A 21545-nucleotide genomic window follows, 5' to 3' on the forward strand; every position below is an offset into this window, starting at 1 on the left:
ATAATAGTTCTCAGCTGTTGATATTTCATCATTCTTGCAGCAGAGCAGCCCGTTGATTGATGTCAGGTCAAGGGTCAGGTCAAGGGTCTGACCTCAGAGACGTCGTGTACATATTCGTTTTAAGGCACACGACTCGCTAGACGTTTATTACGGGACCTCCAGACTTCTAGAAAGCACAGAGGGTTGTTCAGATAACCTGCCAATGTCTAATCTTGTCCTTTTGGCCTTGTAAGAAGGTGACTATCTGATCCCACTGAATTGCCCCATTTGGTTGTCGTCATGTGACCTGTATTACAAAGGGTCTTTGTAAGAGTCTTGTACAGCAGACCTGGATCAAGCTAATCTACTACAAAATCACTGCGAAAGAAAGATTTATTTGGAATGAACAAACAACAACGAAGGAGATGGTGAAGATAAGGGGGTTGATGGATAACACACACTACACACACACGCACACACACACTATACACACACAGCAACCTTACTGTAATAATACCCCTCCATTCATTGGCTGCTACTGGGGGTGGAGAGGTGGTGGATTGTAAACTGCCTAGGTGTTGCCAATGACGACTGCATAAAAGATCCTCACCAAGTCCTCTCACCTCATATGCGACACCGCCAGAATGATCATCAGTCATTGTCATACACAGATGTGGCTGTTGGTAGTAGCAGTAGCAGTATCACTGGGGGTGTCAGGGTCAGAGACCTCACACCGATCCGAGGCCCAGTCCCAGACCCTCCAGGCCCTCCACTGTCCGCCCTGTGAGAGGATCCACTGCACCCACCGCCGGGCCCTGAAGCTCCAGTGTAAAGGTGGCCTGACCACGGGGGTCTGTGGCTGCTGCCCAGCCTGTGCCAGGACGGCTGGGGAGAGCTGTGGTGGGACCTGGGACTACCTGGGCAAGTGTGACGAGGGGCTGGTGTGTGTCTACCAGGAGTCTGTCTCGGCTGCTGAGGGAATACCAGACGTAGGGGAACGTAAAGGTATCTGTAAAGCAGGTAGGTTACACTGACGGACAACACCATGTCATTCAATGCACTTCTCTTATGGTGATCACATTTGTGCAGGACAATTTGATCACTTTAAGTGGTTGAGCACTAAAAAACATGTTCACTGTGAGCAGAGTGCACTGTCGCGAAATCAAGGAGGAGAATATCCCTGGACCCAGATGATAGAACTGCAGGCATTCTAATACTTTACTACAGGGGTGCGACTTTCACTGGGGACAGGGACAGGGGGGGACATGTCTGAAATTAGATTTTTGTCCCCCCCAGTTTTGTAATTGGAATGTGATACAAAACGAGCCTGTGTGCTTTAGGACCATGGGGGCGCCTCCGATTGGTCGGGTAGGCTATTAGGAGTGTTAATCCGACTGGATGGATAAAAGCATTATTATATATTTATATTTATGTGTCCTCCAAACTTCTAAAAACAAAGTTTCGCCGCTGCTTTAGATACACGATGCATGATAAAATCTCATTGGTTTTGAATGAAAAGCGCTGCAATTGTGCTTCTGAATCACGGTCTGCTGCTCGTCCATGGTCCCTGACGTGTAATGAATTTTTAAATGATACGACGTACATTCAATACCTGAGATGTAATCAATTGAGCTGTGGAGACGTACGCACCAGAAATTGGCACCAACGAGGCTATTCTTATTTACGAGCTGTGAAATGCGATAGTGTCGGTGAAGGAATCCTTTGAATCAAAGATACTTTCTCCTGTTAACAGTTAACACATAATTACACCTGTTATCTAGACGTATGGTGAAATTAATGGTCCTACCCGTTGTCTAATCTCATGCTGATATTTATGGTCCTATCTGTTACTATCGTCTGTATAGTTAAGGATTCAATTGTTGTAGATTCTCCCATTTAATATATCCGACATCACAGAGAGATAGCAAAATCTGACCACTACAGACAGCTCTATATAGGTTGGATGCTCATAGGGGTCCCCTTCATTGTTTTATACACTATTACTAGTTGTAGTTTTACAAGTTTTACATGAATAGTAATGTATGGTTTAGGTTATATGACATGAATAGTAATGTATGGTTTAGGTTGTATGGTTTAGGTTATATGACATGAATAGTAATGTATGGTTTAGGTTGTATGGTTTAGGTTATATGACATGAATAGTAATGTATGGTTTAGGTTATATAACATGAATAGTAATGTATGGTTTAGGTTGTATGGTTTAGGTTATATAACATGAATAGTAATGTATGGTTTAGGTTATATGGTTTAAATTGTATGACATGAATAGTAATGTATGGTTAAGATTATATGACATGAATAGTAATGTATGGTTTAGGTTATATAACATGAATAGTAATGTATGGTTTAGGTTGTATGGTTTAGGTTATATGACATGAATAGTAATGTATGGTTTAGGTTGTATGGTTTAGGTTATATGACATGAATAGTAATGTATGGTTTAGGTTATATAACATGAATTGTAATGTATGGTTTAGGTTATATGGTTTAGGTTATATGACATGAATAGTAATGTATGGTTTAGGTTGTATGATTTAGGTTATATGACATTAATAGTAATGTATGGTTTAGGTTGTATGGTTTAGGTTATATAACATGAATAGTAATGTATGGTTTAGGTTATATAACATGAATTGTAATGTATGGTTTAGGTTATATGACATGAATAGTAATGTATGGTTTAGGTTGTATGGTTTAGGTTATATGACATGAATAGTAATGTATGGTTTAGGTTGTATGGTTTAGGTTATATGACATGAATAGTAATGTATGGTTTAGGTTATATGACATGAATAGTAATGTATGGTTTAGGTTATATAACATGAATAGTAATGTATGGTTTAGGTTATATAACATGAATAGTAATGTATGGTTTAGGTTATATGACATGAATTGTAATGTATGGTTTAGGTTATATAACATGAATAGTAATGTATGGTTTAGGTTATATGACATGAATAGTAATGTATGGTTTAGGTTGTATGGTTTAGGTTGTATGACATGAATAGTAATGTGTGGTTTAGGTTGTATGGTTTAGGTTGTATGACATGAATAGTAATGTGTGGTTTAGGTTGTTTGGTTTAGGTTATATGACATGAATAGTAATGTATGGTTTAGGTTATATGACATGAATAGTAATGTATGGTTTAAGTTGTATGGTTTAGGTTATATGACATGAATAGTAATGTATGGTTTAGGTTATATGACATGAATAGTAATGTATGGTTTAGGTTATATGACATGAATAGTAATGTATGGTTTAGGTTATATAACATGAATAGTAATGTATGGTTTAGGTTATATAACATGAATAGTAATTTATGGTTTAGGTTATATGACATGAATTGTAATGTATGGTTTAGGTTATATAACATGAATAGTAATGTATGGTTTAGGTTATATAACATGAATAGTAATGTATGGTTTAGGTTATATGACATGAATAGTAATGTATGGTTTAGGTTGTATGGTTTAGGTTGTATGACATGAATAGTAATGTGTGGTTTAGGTTGTTTGGTTTAGGTTATATGACATGAATAGTAATGTATGGTTTAGGTTATATGACATGAATAGTAATGTATGGTTTAAGTTGTATGGTTTAGGTTATATGACATGAATAGTAATGTATGGTTTAGGTTATATGACATGAATAGTAATGTATGGTTTAGGTTGTATGACATGAATAGTAATGTATGGTTTAGGTTGTATGGTTTAGGTTATATGACATGAATAGTAATGTATGGTTTAGGTTATATGACATGAATAGTAATGTATGGTTTAAGTTGTATGGTTTAGGTTATATGACATGAATAGTAATGTATGGTTTAGGTTATATGACATGAATAGTAATGTATGGTTTAGGTCGTTTACCGTCCTTTGTCTCATAAGCAGTTTTTTTCTTGGCAGTGCTGGAGACCCTGGATGTGGAGTCCTGTCGCCCAGAATGCACCTGGGAGTACTGTCAGGCCAATCCTAATGAGGTGTGCTCTGCCAGGTGGGTGAATATATCTGGACCGGGACATCTCAGTCCAAACCCGCAGTCCATTCCCTCTCTCCCTCTCTCCCTCCCCTCAGAGTTTCTACCTGTTTTCCTGGCCTGAAAATCTGTCTGAATTGGAACGGAATTGATCCCCCCAACTCTACCTCTCAGTTCTCATCACTTGCCTCCTCCCATGTTCTACCCTTTTCGTGTCGTTTAAAAGCTGTATGAATTACTGTCTCTCCCTGCGGCAGGTCAGTGTCCCTGGAGAAGCAGGAGTGTCATGGTACCTGCCAGCACACATCATGCTCCAGCTGTCTGGTCTTGAAACCCCCATCCTCAGCCTCCTGCCCACAAACCTGTGCCCCCTCAGACCCCACCTGCCTGCACCGCTTTGGGAGGTGTGTTCACAACCACCTGGCCGAGCCCCACCGTCACCACCACCACCCCATCTGCCACCACAACCTACAGGTGAGCTGCAAGCGTGTCAAGTTGCGAACGGACTAATCGTACCCAGAATTCTAACTGTATGATAGATATGATGTCATAAAAGATAGCAATTTCTCGTGGTGGTATCTACTCCAGGGTAGCAATGGTAAATGCTTTACATTACTAATAATAGATTGAACATTCACAATCTGCTTTGGAATAATACATTTCTTCACCTTTTGAATGGGATACATCTTTTCTCAACAGAGTAATGCGGAGGGGTATTTTGTGTGCTTGGTGCCTGGATGTCTGAACTGATGCTTTGAGAAGAAACTCCTGACTAAAATGTTCACTGATACAGTGTGTTACAGATACTGAATGGCAGCTATTTTCAAATACATTATTTGAATAACTTGACAATAATATTTTTTTTTTGTGTGTTATATACATTGCCTGTGTACATTTTTCAATGTGATAAATTGACTGCGTCTTGAATTTTGTGAATAAAAATGTTTGTTTTTTGTAGATTATAACGTGTCTTTACATATACCAACACGCGCAATTGTATAATGTAGTGGATCAAATATCCATGTGCTTATTGTTAAAGCTTTTTGGGGTACAATAACAACACACATCTGAGTATCCTATCTTTCTGAGTACATTCTCGATTTGTAATAGATTTTAGACCGATGAGGTTAAGGTTGAGGGAGTGAATTTAGACAGAGCAATACTCTAATCCTCTCTGATAAAGTTTTATACAGAGCCTTCAGAATGTATTCATACACCCCCTTGACATATTCCACATTGTGTTGTGTTATAACCTGAATTCAAATTTATTTAAAAAATAAACATATATATATATATTCTCACCCATCTACACACAACACCCCATAATGAAAAAGCTAAGAAACATGTTTTTAGACATTTTAGCAAATCTATTGAAAATAAAATACAGAAATATCTCATTTACTTAAGTGTTCACATCCCTGAGTCAATACTTTTTGTAGAGCACCTTTGGCAGCAATAAAAGCTGTGAGGCTTTCTGGGTAAGTAAGAGCTTTCTACACCAGTATTGTGCAACATTTGCCCATGATTCTTTTTTAAATTCTTCAAGCTCTGTCAAATTGATTGTTGATCATTGCTAGATTTTCAAATAGATGTATGTCAAAAATGTAACTCGGCCACTCAGGAACATTCACTGTCTTCTAGGTAAGCAACGGCAGTGTAGATTTCGCCTTGTTTTTTTTTATAGGTTATTGTACTGCTGAAAGGTGAATTAATCTCCAAGTGTCTGGTGAAAGCAGAAGGAAGTAGGTTTTCTTCTAGGATTTTGCCTGTGCTTAGTTCCGTTTATTTTTTGTCCTGAAAAACTCCCCAGTCCTTGATGATTACAAGCATTCCTATAAGATGATGCAACCAGCACTATGATGCAGCCAGCACTATGATGCAGCCAGCACTATGATGCAGCCAGCACTATGGTGCAGCCAGCACTATGATGCAGCCAGCACTATGATGCAGCCAGCACTATGATGCAGCCAGCACTATGATGCAGCCAGCACTATGATGCAACCAGCACTATGATGCAACCAGCACTATGATGCAGCCAGCACTATGATGCAATCAGCACTATGATGCAACCAGCACTATGATGCAGCCACCACTATGATGCAGCCAGCACTATGATGCAACCAGCACCATAATGCAACCAGCACTATGATGCAGCCAGCACTATGATGCAGCCAGCGCTATGATGCAACCAGCACTATGATGCAACCAGCACTATGATGCAGCCAGCACTGTGATGCAACCAGCACTATGATGCAACCAGCACTATGATGCAGCCAGCACTGTGATGCAACCAGCACTATGATGCAACCAGCACTATGATGCAACCAGCACTATGATGCAGCCAGCACTATTATTGCATACAGAGTGAGTCCATGCGACTTATGTGACTTGTTAAGCAAATGTTTACTCCTGAACTTATTTAGGTTTGCCATAACAAATGGGTTGAATACTTATTGACATCAAGACATTTCAGCTTTTCATTTTTAATACATTTGTTTAAAAAAAGATGCAACCAGCACTATGATGCAACCAGCACTATGATGCAACCAGCACTATGATGCAACCAGCACTATGATGCAGCCAGCACTGTGATGCAACCAGCACTATGATGCAACCAGCACTATGATGCAGCCAGCACTATGATGCAACCAGCACTATGATGCAGCCAGCACTATGATGCAACCAGCACTATGATGCAACCAGCACTATGATGCAGCCAGCACTGTGATGCAACCAGCACTATGATGCAACCAGCACTATGATGCAGCCAGCACTATGATGCAACCAGCACTATGATGCAGCCAGCACTATGATGCAACCAGCACTATGATGCAACCAGCACTATGATGCAGCCAGCACTATGATGCAGCCAGCACTATGATGCAACCAGCACTATGATGCAGCCACCACTATGATGCAGCCAGCACTATGATGCAACCAGCACCATGATGCAACCAGCACTATGATGCAGCCACCACTATGATGCAGCCAGCACTATGATGCAACCAGCACCATGATGCAACCAGCACTATGATGCAACCAGCTCTATGATGCAACCAGCACTATGATGCAGCCAGCACTGTGATGCAACCAGCACTATGATGCAACCAGCACTATGATGCAACCAGCACTATGATGCAGCCAGCACTATTATTGCATACAGAGTGAGTCCATGCGACTTATGTGACTTGTTAAGCAAATGTTTACTCCTGAACTTATTTAGGTTTGCCATAACAAATGGGTTGAATACTTATTGACATCAAGACATTTCAGCTTTTCATTTTTAATAAATTTGTTTTAAAAAAGTGTAAAAACATAATTCCACTTTGACATTATGGGGTATTGAGTGTAGGTCAGTGACAAAAAAAAAATATATATATATAAATCAGGCTGTAACAGAAAATGTGGGAAAAAATCAAGGGGTGTGAACACTTTCTGAACACACTGTACACCTGCATAGAGGTTACTGAATAACCGTCTTTATGAGCCTACAATAACAAAGTCAGTAGAAGACAGGAATACTGTCTGGCCCAACAATAGGCTGTTTGTTCTCTGAATGTCCTTCAGATGTCTGTCTGGCTTATATAAAGTGGCTTCTGGTGAAGAAATAGTCATCAAGAAAGGGAGAAGAAAAAAAAAAAAAATTCACAAGTACAGGTGGTCATTTTTGTGAGAAGTAGGTGTTCATTGAGCAGCCGAGTTATCAGTAATTCCACAGACATTTTTGATATCTCAGTTACAATCACAGGTTTCTAAAAGACCACAGAAGATCAAATTTAAGGACGGCGATAAAACAAATAAATCAAGATGATGTCAGCTGCTTCTCCGCAACAATTTTAATTCCAAAAGGTATTAATAAAAACATTGTGAAATCTGATAAACCACAGTTAAGTAGGACACAGTCTGAAAGCATTAAAAAATATATATATATTATGCACCTAGTTTGGATGTTTAGGTTATTTTCCAGAGGGAATGTAGGGCACCGAAGGTACATCAAGGTTGATAAATTAAAAATTAAAAAACTGACAGATTAGTGATTAGATTAGTTTTCAGCTATTAACTTTCTTCTGGAACTAACTTTGTTCTAATGCAAATGTTTAATAAATCTGGTCCGAGGGAACATACTGTATTTATTGATTAAAATATCAGTTGAGAAATATCATTGTTTAAAGTCATAAAATGCTAAGCTATAAATTGTTTTGCAAACCGACCCTTTGCTAAATATTTTCAGTTTGTAAGTAAACTATTGATACAAGATTGCACAACATATTTCCATATTATTACTACGATTCAAAAGCATGTTCATTAAATACATCCTCACTGACTAAACTAGGGTTTCTTCTTCTCTCCAATAGCTCATATCCAAGAACATTGACAGGGACAGCCTTGTGTTATCTGGACAGGGACAGCCTTGTGTTATCTGGACAGGGACAGCCTTGTGTTATCTGGACAGGGACAGCCTTGTGTTATCTGGACAGGGACAGCCTTGTGTTATCTGGACAGGGACAGCCTTGTGTTATCTGGACAGGGACAGCCTTGTGTTATCTGGACAGGGACAACCTTGTGTTATCTGGACAGGGACAGCCTTGTGTTATCTGGACAGGGACAGCCTTGTGTTATCTGGACAGGGACAGCCTTGTGTTATCTGGACAGGGACAGCCTTGTGTTATCTGGACAGGGCCAGCCTTGTGTTATCTGGACAGGGACAGCCTTGTGTTATCTGGACAGGGACAGCCTTGTGTTATCTGAACAGGGACAGCCTTGTGTTATCTGAACAGGGACAGCCTTGTGTTATCTGAACAGGGACAGCCTTGTGTTATCTGAACAGGGACAGCCTTGTGTTATCTGGACAGGGACAGCCTTGTGTTATCTGGACAGGGACAGCCTTGTTGTCACGTTCTGACCTTTATTTCCGTTGTTTTGTATTTATTCAGTATGGTCAGGGCGTGAGTTGGGTGGGCAGTCTATGTTTGTTTTTCTATGATTTGGGGATTTGTATGTTTCGGCCTAGTATGGTTCTCAATCAGAGGAAGGTGTCATTAGTTGTCTCTGATTGAGAATCATACTTAGGTAGCCTGGGTTGCACTGTTTGTTTGTGGGTGATTGTCTATGCTACTTGCTTGTGTCAGCATAGGTCTCATTTGTAGCTTCACGGTCGTTATTGGTTTACTGTTTTTGTATTCAGTGTTCAGTACTTTCTTTAATTAAATATTCACCATGAACACATACCACGCCGCATTTTGGTCCTCTGATCCTTCTCGCCTCTCATCTTCAGATGAAGAGGAGGAAGACCGTGACACTTGTTTTATCTGGACAGGGATAGAACAGGCAGTGATATATTTACATAATAGCTTGTGTATGGCAGACTCCTCGGTGAACAAAGCTAGCCGCCACTGTTATCAAGCCCGTGTATTGGTCCTGTTGTCCACTGATAATAAACACAGATAAGAATGGACCTTCAGGGATCCAGCTGTCATAAAACATTCCCACGGACAGGCAGCATGATAAAGTTACAATATGGAGGAACACACAGACCAATAAGAAGTTATGCAACAAACAAGTGTTTCGAATGCATTTCTGCTTCTTCTCATCTCTCCACAGGATAACATCCACATTCTACTCTCTGTCTACACCTATAGATGTACACTATATAGACAAAAGTATGTGGACAGCCCATTCAAATTAGTGTATTCGGCTATTTCAACCACACCTGTTGTTGACAGGTGTATAAAATCGAGCACACAGCCATGCAATCTCCATAGACAGACATTGGCAGAAGAATTGCCTTACTGAAGGACTCAGTGACTTTCAACGTGGCAGAGTCAAAGGATGCCACCATTCTAACAAGTCAGTTCGTAAAATTTCTGGTGTAAAGCTCGTCACCACTCTGGAGCAGTGGAAACGTGTTCTCTGGAGTGATGAATCACGCTTCACCCTCTGGCAGTCTAACAGACAAATCTGGGTTTGGCGGATGCCAGGAAAACACTGCCTGCCCGAATGCATAATGGCAACTGTAAAGTTTGGTGGATGAATAATGGTATGGGGCTGTTTTTCATGGTTCAGGCTAGGCCCCTTAGTTCCAGTGAAGGGAAATCAACGCTACAGTATACAATGAAGATTCTGTGCTTCCAACTTTGTGGCAACAGTTTGGGGAAGGTCCTTTCCTGTTTCAGAATGATAACACCCCTGTACACAAAGCGAGGCCCATACAGAAATGATTTGTTGAGATCGGTGTGGAAGAACTTGACTGGCCTGCACAGAGCCCTGACCTCAACCCTTTGGGATGAATTGGAACGCCGCCTGAGAATCAGGCCTAAATCACCCAACATCAGTGCCCGACCTCACGAATGCTCTTGTCGCTGAATGGAAGCACGTATCTGTAGCAATGTTCCAACATCTAGTGGAAAGCCTTCCCAGTCGAGTGGAGGCTGTTATACCAAAGGGGGACCAACTCCATGTTAATGCCTATGATTTTGGAATGAGATGTTCAACAAGCAGGTGTCCACATACTTTTGGCCAAGTAGTGGATCATCCAACAAACCAGTAAATGTTAATTTACAGGCCACAGTCACCAACAGTATCTACACCAAGAGTATCTAGAATTCTTTTCACTTTTTGTTTACATAGAAATATCTGAATACTCCCAACCTCAAATCCTTTGGGTTTAAGAGAAACAGTCCACTAGCTACGCTGGCTTTGTCTAAACTTGTATAGTTTGTAAAGTGCTGTTGAGATGTGATATTTCATGAGATACAGCCTACTAGCTAATCTTGATGTATGTTGCAGCTATAATCCACAAGTTAAATAAACATTTAATCGTCTCAAAAAAAGGGAGAAAAAAAAAATCGCAAATGTATTTGTTACGATTAAGATCCAACTGTAAGAAATGAAAATGTCATAAGCGATACAAAAGCACATTTTATTTGATGATTGTTATAAGATATTCCCAAAACAAATAAAAACAATTAAATGATGTATAAAGAATATATAACAGCTCTTCAATAATTAGGGTCCTCTTGACAAATTTAAGTGGTTTTTCATTATAAAAAGGACAACAGCAAAGCATAAGCCAACTCAAATTGTTTAATAACAACCAGGGAAAGTCCTTCACTTGTCATGAGGTAAAAAAACAACAACAACAGATCAACGAAGACGTTTGACCACAAAGATGTACAGATACAAGGACTACATTGACAGGACTCCTTGTCCAATAAGAAACACTTTTGTTTCTGTTGCGAAACGTTTTGCTACTGTGTGCCCTAATGAACACAACCCAGAAGTACACTATTGCAGACTGATATAGCAGTGATTACTGATGAAAGCAACAATCCTAGCAGTATTTTATATTCGCTAAGCGTAAGGCAGATGCACGCAAAATGTAAGTAGTTGTTCAACAATAAAAACATTTTTTTAAACTGAGCACAATTGAACTGTTTTACAGTGCATTCGGAAAGTATTCAGACCCCTTCACTTTTTCCACATTTTGTTATGTTACAGCCTTATTCTAAAATGGATTAAAACATTATTTTATTTTTTAAATCATTCTACACAATACCCCATAAAGACAAAGTGAAAACAGGGTTTTTAGACATTTTTACAAATGTATTCAAAAAAAACAAAAAAAAAACAGAAATACCTTATTTACATAAGTATTCAGACCCTTTGCTATGAGACTCTAAATTGAGCTCAGGTGCATCCTGTTTCCATTGACCATCCTTGAGATGTTTCTACAACTTGGGAGTCCACCTCTGGTAAATTCAACTGATTGGAGCCAAGACTGTAATCGCTTCCAAAGTACTGAGTAAAGGGTCTGAATAGTTTAACAAATGTTATACATTTGCAAATATTTCTATTAACCTGTTTTTTTGTTTTGTCATTATGGGTTATTGTGTGTGTGTGTGTGTAGAATGGGGGGGGGCAATGTAATGCATTTTAGAATAAGGCTCTAACATTTAAAAAATGTGGGAAAAGTCAAGGGGTCTGAATACTTTCCGAATGCTCTGTATTTTTGTTAGGTTCAATTCCATTTGAATTCCAGTTATTTTAGGAAGTACACTGAAATTCCTATTCTCTTCAATGGTCCTCTGTTGCGCTTGCTATGCCAAAATAGTGGGTTTGATTCCCGGGACAACCCATATGTAAACCATATGCATGACTAAGTCGCATTGGATAAAAGCGTCTGTTAAATTACATATTAATGAAGGAAATATGAAATTTCAATGTACTGAAATTGACCTCAAAACCTGTTTGTTAGTGATTAAAAAGGCTAGACTCAGCGATATTACACAGTAGTCCATGGTAACGTTTACTTTCAACAGGAAATGACTCAAAGCATGGTTTCCTTCATGTGAAAACAGTCTTATGTGCTGACCACACCGCTCCGCGTGCGTCCGCAATCGCGCGCATGTTGATTTTGTCCACCCAGGTCAAAAAGCATTAAACATATGGCAATTTAGCTAGCTAGCTAGCTAGCTTGCTGTTGCTAGCTAATTTGTCCTATTCTAGCTTGTCCTGGGATATAAACCTTGGGTTGTGATTTTACCTGAAATGCCCAAGGTCCTCTACTCCGATAATTAATCCACAGATAAAAGGGGAAACCTTGTTAGTTTCTAGTAATCTCTCCTCCTTCAGGTTTCTTCTTCAGATTTTAGATTACTGCACCTGTACATAGCACATCTATAATTTAGCCCAAACAACTACCTCTTCCCCTACTGTATTTATTTATTTTGCTCCTTTGCACCCCATTATTTTTATTTCTACTTTGCACATTCTTCCACTACAAATCTACCATTCCAGTGTTTAACTTGCTATATTGTATTTACTTCGCCACCATGGCCTTTTTTTTGCCTTTACCTCCCTTATCTCACCTCATTTGCTCACATTGTATATATACACTTATTTTTCTACTGTATTATTGACTGTATGTTTATTTTACTCCATGTGTAACTCTGTGTTGTTGTGTGTCGTAAATGAGAACTTGTTCTCAACTTGCCTACCTGGTTAAATAAAGGTTGAAATAAATACAAATAAATATGGCAGTTGGCAACCAACTTTAAGGTGCATTTACCACCACCAACTGGAGTGGATAGTGGACCTCAGTTCATCTTTCAATCACCCATGTGAGTATATGCTCCTAAAAACCAATGAGGAGATGGGAGAGGAGAGACTCACAGCACGTCAAGCGTCACAAAGCGCTGGCCGTCTTCCCAAGACGCTCGTTGACACGCGTGAACAGTGTGGCTGCAATGATTGAATAACATGTATGTGTACACGTATTTTTGCAACGCTCGCTCATGAGACGCGGGCGATGTTGTCAGCATGTGAGGGTGTTATAACCATAGCTGTGATAACCATGTATACTGTACATACAAAGGGATGTAAGATGGAAAACACATGAAATAGGAACAGTGTTAAGGTGTTTGTCCACGTCGCCTGTGCTGTCCGTCCGTCCGTCCTGTCTCCTGTGCTGTCCGTCCGGTCTGTCTCCTGTGCTGTCCGTCCGGTCTGTCTCCTGTGCTGTCCGTCCGGTCTGTCTGTCTCCTGTGCTGTCCGTCCGGTCTGTCTCCTGTGCTGTCCGTCCATCCGTCCGGTCTGTCTCCTGTGCTGTCCGTCCATCCGTCCGGTCTGTCTGTCTGTCTCCTGTGCTGTCCGTCCGGTCTGTCTCCTGTGCTGTCCGTCCGGTCTGTCTCCTGTGCTGTCCGTCCGGTCTGTCTCCTGTGCTGTCCGTCCATCCGTCCGGTCTGTCTCCTGTGCTGTCCGTCCATCCGTCCGGTCCGTCTGTCTCCTGTGCTGTCCATCCATCCGTCCGGTCCGTCTGTCTCCTGTGCTGTCCATCCATCCGTCCGGTCCGTCTGTCTCCTGTGCTGTCCGTCCGTCCGGTCCGTCTGTCTGTCTCCTGTGCTGTCCGTCCATCCGGTCTGTCTGTCTGTCTCCTGTGCTGTCCGTCCGGTCTGTCTCCTGTGCTGTCCGTCCGGTCTGTCTCCTGTGCTGTCCGTCCGGTCTGTCTCCTGTGCTGTCTGTCCGTCCGGTCTGTCTCCTGTGCTGTCTGTCCGTCCGGTCTGTCTCTGTGTTAGGGAAGGCACTATGAATGAGAAGAATGGTCCATGTCTAGATGAACTATTCCTTCTCATAAGAAACTGTTGAAATTTCACAGGTTGTTGAACTTGACACACTGCTCTTCCCAAGTTTGAAGTGCAGTGGTGTCAAACTCATTCCATGGAGGCTCTAGTGTCTGCTGGTTTTTCTTTTCAATTAAGACCTAGACAACCAGTTGAGGGGAGTTATTTACTAATCAGTGACCTTAATTCATCAATCAAGTACAAGGGAGGCGCGAAAACCTGCAGACACACGGCACTCCGTGGAATGAGTTTCACACTCGTGCCTTAGGGTCAAGCCCAAGGGTTGGAAAGGAAACAATTTCCCTCGTAAAACCCCAGGGTTTAAGCCCATAGGAAGCCTCAGGCTGGACCATCTTGGGCTGAAGTGGAAAAGCACCATGACGTCACCGGAAGAGCCGGTTCCAGAAGGAGAGGAATGTGGTGGAGTTGAAGGTACCGATGAAGATGAGAAGCAGTAGGTAGAGACTCATCATAATGGCAAAGTGATGTCTGACCAGCCACGACCTGCCCTGGGAATGTCTGGAAACATCACAAAAAAAAAAAATCACATCACACAAGTCAAAAGACTACATCTGCACTACAGAAGAAGTAAACGCATATAGGAGTTGGAACGGCAATGAAAATCTGAAGTGGCTGCTGACGCCAAGCTGGAAAGTCAACACACCAAGACACCACTAGAGGGCAGCAAAGATAACACAGATGGTAAAATAAAAAGGCACACTTGCATGATTCTCTATTTTTTATCCAATCACTTGAAGTTGAAAAAATGTATTTGTTTGATTTACAAATGCACAGGAACAAAAAAACAATAATCTAAAGTGAAATTGAGATTGAAGTAAAAATCGACTAAATTACTCTAAATTCAAATACATTTCATTGGAGGCAAAGATTCTTGTTTACTGTGTAATTTATCATCTCACATGTGGTAAATTGCAGGTAACATTGAACCAATTTTGAAAAGAAAAAACAGAACATTCTGCTCGATTGTAAAGAGCAAGGTGCCAATATATCTGACCGTATTTGTGCATCCAGTTAGCAGTTTGTCAAAGAGGTGTTGGACTTTAACAGTAGTGCTCCATCTATACAGGTGACTTACCTGGACAGGTGTCTTCTCCTAGAGTACACTAGCAGGTACTAACCTGGACAGGTGTCTTCTCCTAGAGTACACTAGCAGGTACTAACCTGGACAGAAGTCTTCTCAGAGTACACTAGCAGGTACTAACCTGGACAGGTGTCTTCTCTGAGAGTACACTAGCAGGTACTAACCTGGACAGGTGTCTTCTCCTAGAGTACACTAGCAGGTACTAACCTGGACAGAAGTCTTCTCAGAGTACACTAGCAGGTACTAACCTGGACAAAAGTCTACTCTGAGAGTACACTAGCAGGTACTAACCTGGACAGGTGTCTTCTCTGAGAGTACACTAGCAGGTATTTGACTCGGAGCAGCTGATTGTTGGTGACCACAAAGTACTTCTGAGGGACCTCTCCTCCTTCACTGTTCCTGGCTCTGGATCGCTGCCGGTCAATGGTCTCCGAGTCTGAAACAGGTTTAGGGAAATAATTATTGACAGGGTTTAGGAGGTAGCTGTTGTTTACATTTCTGTAGCATTGTCCATCAAATTAATCAAAAAGCCCTTTCTTTTTTTTTTTACATAAAAAACCCCTAAGAGCAAGCAGAAGAAAACCTCCCTAGAAGGAAGAAACCTTGAGAGGAACCAGACTCAGAGGAAAGTCATATCCACCTCTGCCTGTACTGGGTCTCCACTCATCTGTTATGAAGTATCCTAGAGGTTGTGCAAACGTACCTTTCCTCTTTACCTGGCACTTGACGTCTGGGTGGTCAATGACCTCACACATGGCGACACAGCTTAGCAACGGTCCCAGGAGGCTGTCGTGCCAACCGTTGCCATGGGGACTGTAGAGGACCGCCATGCTGAGGTCACTGGTGAGGTAGGTGCCCTCTCCGAACAATGATGTCTGTGGGGGAAAATCACCAAACACAACAGTCAGTCAGTCAAAAAAATAAAATAATGGTCTGACAAATTATTAGATTTTACTCTGCAAGTTCAAATGATGCTATAGATAATATTGGCTATTGACTCAACATAACAATTATCTGTGAACATATCAACCATACTCAAGTAGGGCTACTGGGAACCAAAGATCATGTCCATCATGACAGGCCTGGTGGGACTGCCACATTTCTGCACTGACCTTGTTGAGGTGGCAGTGTAGTCCGTTGTGTATGATAGAATGGAAGTTCTCCAGTCGGCTGCCGTGGAATGCATAGAAGAGGTCGCGTCCCGCCCGCGTCTTCTCAAACTTAACGTTCATCTGGTCGCAGTACTCTAGCTCAAATAGAAAGTCCGGGACCGGCGTGGAGATCCCCTCAGCCTCTGTCAGGTTACAGAGCTTGACATACTGGTGAAGGGTCAGAGAGGAGAAAGGGAACAAGGATATTCAAGGGCCGCCCTGGCCAGGACTAAAACCCGGGACCAGCAACTGTCAGCAGAATACCTTAGCAGTTACGCCAAGAGATCCAAACCCCTTTGACGTGAACACTAGGTGTAGGTTATAAGATGGTAATGCTGAGCTGACAGGAACATCCAATAATCTGAGAATGTTGATAGTGAGGTGATCATGTTATTGACTTTGCCTTTACCTCGTCTTTCTGTAGTGTCTTCACAGCGAAGCTCTTGGAGAAGAGAACCCAGTGAGTGAGGGCCAGATGATGGTCAGCTTTGCCAGGTCTCAATCTCACCAGCTCCCTCACACCAGGCAAACTGCTCACATCTGACAGCTGGGAGGAACACAAGAGGAGTCTATAACCTAGGAGAGCCGGCTACATCAACACAGTACAGTACTGATTACAGTACAGTACTGATTACAGTACATTGCATCACCAACTGGACAGGTGTGGTACACAGTGACGCTGAATAATGTGTTTAAATTCTAGCAGAAAGGCTGCATCTGAAGGTTTAAATTATAAGTGAAAAATTATCTTTTGATATGAGAAAATATCAGTGTTTCCTGTCCTGTCTAACTCCTCACCAGCTCATCAAACTCCTTGGTGTCAGTGTCTCTGATGTATCTGGGGGGGTAGGGTCTGAGCAGTGAGTCCCTCTTGTAGCTCTGAGCAGCAGCAACAAACAAGCTGCATCTCAGGTCAGCAGCTACTGGGTCCCTGTGAAGACAGGAACACACCAGCTCCCTGACTTCATCTGGTGGGAGTGGCGGCTGCATTTCCAACACTGTAGACAATGGAGATAAGAGACGCGTCGCAGGTCCCAAGTGTACACGGACACGACATCACTGACAGCTAATAATGGACACGTATAAACATAATATTGACTGTGTGAGAACTGCTACTGTGTAAAACCATTAAAATGTGGAGGGACCACTATCAGATTTGCATAGAGATGTGGCTGGACCTTTCTAATCAGAATTGATTCAGAAAAGCATGCAGAAAGGCATTAACCTAGTTAACTAACTTAATCTTTACCACCAAAGGCTGAGTGCAAATTGGATGTGTAGCCAGCCACAGGCTATAGCTAGTTAGCTAATAATGTTTATATAGTTGTGCCATATGTCAACAAAACCTGTTGGTTCATTATGACAATGTTAAATAATGAATACACTTCGTTTAAAGAGACACAACGCTACTGTACAAACGTAGCTTAGGCTATCTTTAAAAAAACTTGGGTCAGTCATAAAGATGAAAGATAAGTTAACTAACGTTAGATGAAGCTGGTAGCTAGCTGGGTAGCTAACGTTAGCTTAGCATAAACTAATTAGCATATCCGACAGAGAGCAATACATCTGGCTCACAAACAATACTAAAACGTCTTTATGTACTTGTCAACTTGTAATAACTAGATGAGATATTAAAAACGTATCGCTTTATAAACCTACCTGAGTGAGCCCGTTACCAACCGCTGGTTCGCCTGGTAACGAAGATAATGTAATATATTGACAAGATAGCTGAGTGACCGCTCTAAACAATGGAAATGTGCTCAGTGATCGAAGGCAGGCGCGAACAGCTGGGACAATTCTAGTCGATGAGAGGGCAGATACGCGTGTGAACAACAGGCAAAACAAAGTCGTTTTTCTCAAAGTTGTCAGAATTCCACGTGCCTCCAATTATATCAGTACATTTTAACAGACTAAACATTGCGAAACTTCTATTCGATCAATTAAGCCTTACGGTATTCGAAACTCTTATAGACCTCAATAGAAAAAAAGGCTTATCTCCACTAAGGTAAAACAAGAACACTTATCTCACACTGACAGATTTTGGGCTGAGTAAATCCTCTCGCTTTGCCTCTTCCTCTCTGCTGGGGACATCACTAGTTGCCACATCTACAAAGTCATAAACCCCGCCCATTTCTATAATTGTTCTTCTTAAAATGTGATTTTAAACCTAACCACACTGCCAACCTTATGCCCAACCCTACCTAACCTTAAATTAAGACCAAAAATGACATTTTTGTTAATATGCATTTTCACAATATAGTACATTTTGACTTTGTGTCTGTGGTAACTTGTCGAAACCCTCTGCTGGTACCATGTATCCGGCCACGTATTGAAGACACACGATTAAAAGATAACTAGTCTTGCAGAGTGTCTCCAGAGTTGTGTCTGTTGCTCACAGGGTTGGATGATGGAGGACGTTGGGTGGCGTGGGCTGGGGGAAGTTGGAATAGTCCCACAGTGTATTTTACTGGAAATGTGCCTCTATGCAGGGGCTGCTTCTTGAGATTATGTATACAGTTGAAGTCGGAAGTTTACATACACTTAGGTTGGAATTCATTAAAACTAGTTTTTCAACCACTCCACAAATGTCTTGTTAACACACTATAGTTTTGGCAAATCGGTTAGGACATCTACTTTGTGCATGACACAAGTAATTTTTCCAACAATTGTTTAGAGACAGATTATTTCACTTATAACTCACTGTATCACAATTCCAGTGGGTCAGAAGTTTCCATACACCAAATTGAATGTGCCTTTAAACAGCTTGGACAATTCCAGGAAATTATGGAATGGCCTTAGAAGCTTCTGATAGGCTAATTGACATCATTTGAGTCAATTGGAGGTGTACCTGTGGATACATTTCAAGGCCTACCTTCAAACTCAGTGCCTCTTTGTTTGACATCATGGGAAAATCAAAAGAAATCAGCCAAGACCTCAGAAAACAAGTTGTAGACCTCCACAAGTCTGGTTCATCCTTGGGAGCAATTTCCAAACGCCTGAAGGTACCACGTTCAGTATAAACACCATGGGACCATGCAGCCATTATACAGCTCAGGCAGGAGATGCGTTCTGTCTCCTAGAGATGAACGTACTTTGGTGCAAAAAGTGCAAATCAATCCCAAAACAACAGCAAAGGACCTTGTGAAGATGCTGGAGGAAACAGGTACAAAAGTATCTATATCCACAGTAAAATGAGTCCAATATCGACATAACCTGAAACGCCGCTCAGCAAGGAAGAAGCCACTGCTCCAAAACCGCCATAAAAAAAGCCAGACTATAGCTTGCAACTGCACATGGGGACAAAGGCCGTACTTTTTGGAGAAAAGTCCTCTGGTCGGATTAAACAAAAATAGAACAGTTTGGCCATAATGACCATCGTTATGTTTGGAGGAAAAAAGGGGAGGCGGGCAACCCAAAAACACCATCCCAACTGTGAAGCACGGGGGTGGCAGCATCACCCCTTTTTTCTACTGTGTTATTGACTGTACATTTGTTTATTCCATGTGTACCTCTGTGTTGTTGTTGTTTGTGTCACACTGCTTTGCTTTATCTTGGCCAGGTCGCAGTTGTAAATGAGAACTTGTTCTCAACTGGCCTACCTGGTTAAATAATGGTGAAATAAAAAATGTTGTGGGGGTGTTTTGCTGCAGGAGGGACTGGTGCACTTCATAAAATAGATGGCATCATGAGGCAGGGAAATTGTGGGTATATTGAAGCAACATCTCAAGACATCAGTCAGGAAGTTAAAGCTTGGTTGCAAATGGGTCTTCCAACTGAACAATGACCCCAAGCATACTTCCAAAGTTGTGTCAAAATGGCCTAAGGACAACAAAGTCAAGGTATTGGAGTGGCCATCACAAAGCCCTGACCCCAATCCTATAAAACATTTGTGGGCAGAACTGAAAAAGTGTCTGCAAGCAAGGAGGCCTACAAACCTGACTCAGTTACACCAGCTTTGTCAGGAGGAATGGGCCAAAATTCACCCAACTTATTGTGGGAACCTTGTGGAAGGCTACCCGAAATGTTTGACCCAAGTGAAACAATTTAAAGGCAATGCTACCAAATACTAATTGAGTGTATGTAAATGTCTGACCCACTGGGAATGTGATGAAAGAAATAAAAGCTGAAATAAATCATTATCTCTTCTATTATTCTGACATTTCACATTCCTAAAATAAAAGTGGTGATCCTAACTGACCTAAAACAGGGAATTTTTACAAGGATTAAATGGAATTGTGAAAAACTGAGTTTAAATGTATTTGGCCAAGGTGTATGTAAACTTCCGACTTTAACTGTATATATATAATACCAGTAAAATACCAGTCATAAGTTTGGACTCACCTACTTATTCAAGGGTTTTTCATAATTTTTTACTATTTTCTACATTAGAATAATCTTGAAGACATCAAAATGATGAAATAACAGATATGGAATCATGTAGTAACCAAAAAAGTGTTAAACAGATTCTTCCTTGATGACTGCTTTGCACACTCTTGGCATTCTCTCAACCAACTTCACCTGAAATGCTTTTCCAACAGTCTTGAAGGAGCTCCTACATATGCTGAGCACTCGTTGGCTGCTTTTCTTTCACTCTGCTGTCCAACTCATCCCAAACTACCTCAATTGGGTTGTCGGTGATTGTGGTGATTGAATTCTAAATAAATCACTGACAGTGTCACCAGCAAAGCACCCCCACACCATCACACCTCCTTCTCCATGATTCACATTGGGAACCACACATGTGGAGATCATCATGTGGAGATCATGTGGAGAAGGAGGTGTCACATGTGGAGATCATCAGGTGACTAACTCATGAAGATGGTTGAGAGAATACCAAGAGTGTGCAAAAGCTGTCATCAAGGCAAAGGATGTCTACTTTGAAGAATCTCAAATATAAAATATATTTTGATTTGTTTAAAAAAAATTGGTTACTACATGATTCCATATGTGTTATTTCATCGTTTTGATGTCTTCACTATTACTCTACAATGTAAAAATAGTCCAAATAAAGAACAACCCTGGAATTAGTAGGTGTGTCCAAACTTTTGACTGGTACTGTATATAAATGAGAGAGAGAGAAAGAGAATTGTAGCATATTATGCACCTCAACAGCTATCATCTACATTTTAAACTATAGTAGTGCAGGCTTAACGCTAATATGTGAAAACAATATTTTTTGTTTTTGCAATATCAGCATG

The 21545-nt window shown here is 41.1% G+C and overlaps 2 protein-coding genes across 2 annotated transcripts; one reads left to right on the top strand and one right to left on the bottom strand.

Moving 5' to 3' along the window:
- The first annotated feature begins 597 nt into the window (after positions 1 to 597).
- On the top strand, positions 598 to 4938 carry si:ch73-330k17.3 (IGFBP domain-containing protein). Its single transcript, XM_024418449.1, has 4 exons — positions 598 to 999; positions 3907 to 3994; positions 4234 to 4450; positions 4676 to 4938. Exons 1-4 carry the CDS (start codon positions 624 to 626, stop codon positions 4724 to 4726), a joined length of 732 nt encoding a protein of 243 aa, XP_024274217.1. The 5' UTR covers positions 598 to 623; the 3' UTR covers positions 4727 to 4938.
- A 9328-nt stretch (positions 4939 to 14266) lies between these two features.
- Positions 14267 to 18419, bottom strand: LOC112266290 (protein mono-ADP-ribosyltransferase PARP16). The gene is made up of 7 exons (XM_024443710.2): positions 18007 to 18419; positions 17146 to 17345; positions 16757 to 16894; positions 16309 to 16515; positions 15900 to 16071; positions 15488 to 15632; positions 14267 to 14613 (listed from the first exon to the last, which is right to left on the bottom strand). Exons 2-7 carry the CDS (start codon positions 17335 to 17337, stop codon positions 14478 to 14480), a joined length of 990 nt encoding a protein of 329 aa, XP_024299478.1. The 5' UTR covers positions 17338 to 17345; positions 18007 to 18419; the 3' UTR covers positions 14267 to 14477.
- Between the last annotated feature and the right edge of the window lie 3126 nt (positions 18420 to 21545).

The sequence above is a fragment of the Oncorhynchus tshawytscha genome, linkage group LG01 (genome assembly GCF_018296145.1).
Source record: "Oncorhynchus tshawytscha isolate Ot180627B linkage group LG01, Otsh_v2.0, whole genome shotgun sequence".
NCBI lineage: Eukaryota > Metazoa > Chordata > Actinopteri > Salmoniformes > Salmonidae > Oncorhynchus > Oncorhynchus tshawytscha.

Bases quoted from the DNA above. Each gene is read 5' to 3' on its own strand.
- LOC112266290 (XM_024443710.2), bottom strand. From the start codon at position 17,337: ATGCAGCCGCCACTCCCACCAGATGAAGTCAGGGAGCTGGTGTGTTCC. The intron at 16,895-17,145 runs GTGAGGAGTTAG...TGTTCCTCCCAG, and splicing joins CCAAGGAGTTTGATGAGCTG to CTGTCAGATGTGAGCAGTTT. The intron at 15,633-15,899 runs GTACGTTTGCAC...AACCTGTTTCAG, and splicing joins GTGCCAGGTAAAGAGGAAAG to ACTCGGAGACCATTGACCGG.
- si:ch73-330k17.3 (XM_024418449.1), top strand. From the start codon at position 624: ATGATCATCAGTCATTGTCATACACAGATGTGGCTGTTGGTAGTAGCA. The intron at 1,000-3,906 runs GTAGGTTACACT...TTTTCTTGGCAG, and splicing joins TAAAGGTATCTGTAAAGCAG to TGCTGGAGACCCTGGATGTG. The intron at 3,995-4,233 runs GTGGGTGAATAT...TCCCTGCGGCAG, and splicing joins AATGAGGTGTGCTCTGCCAG to GTCAGTGTCCCTGGAGAAGC.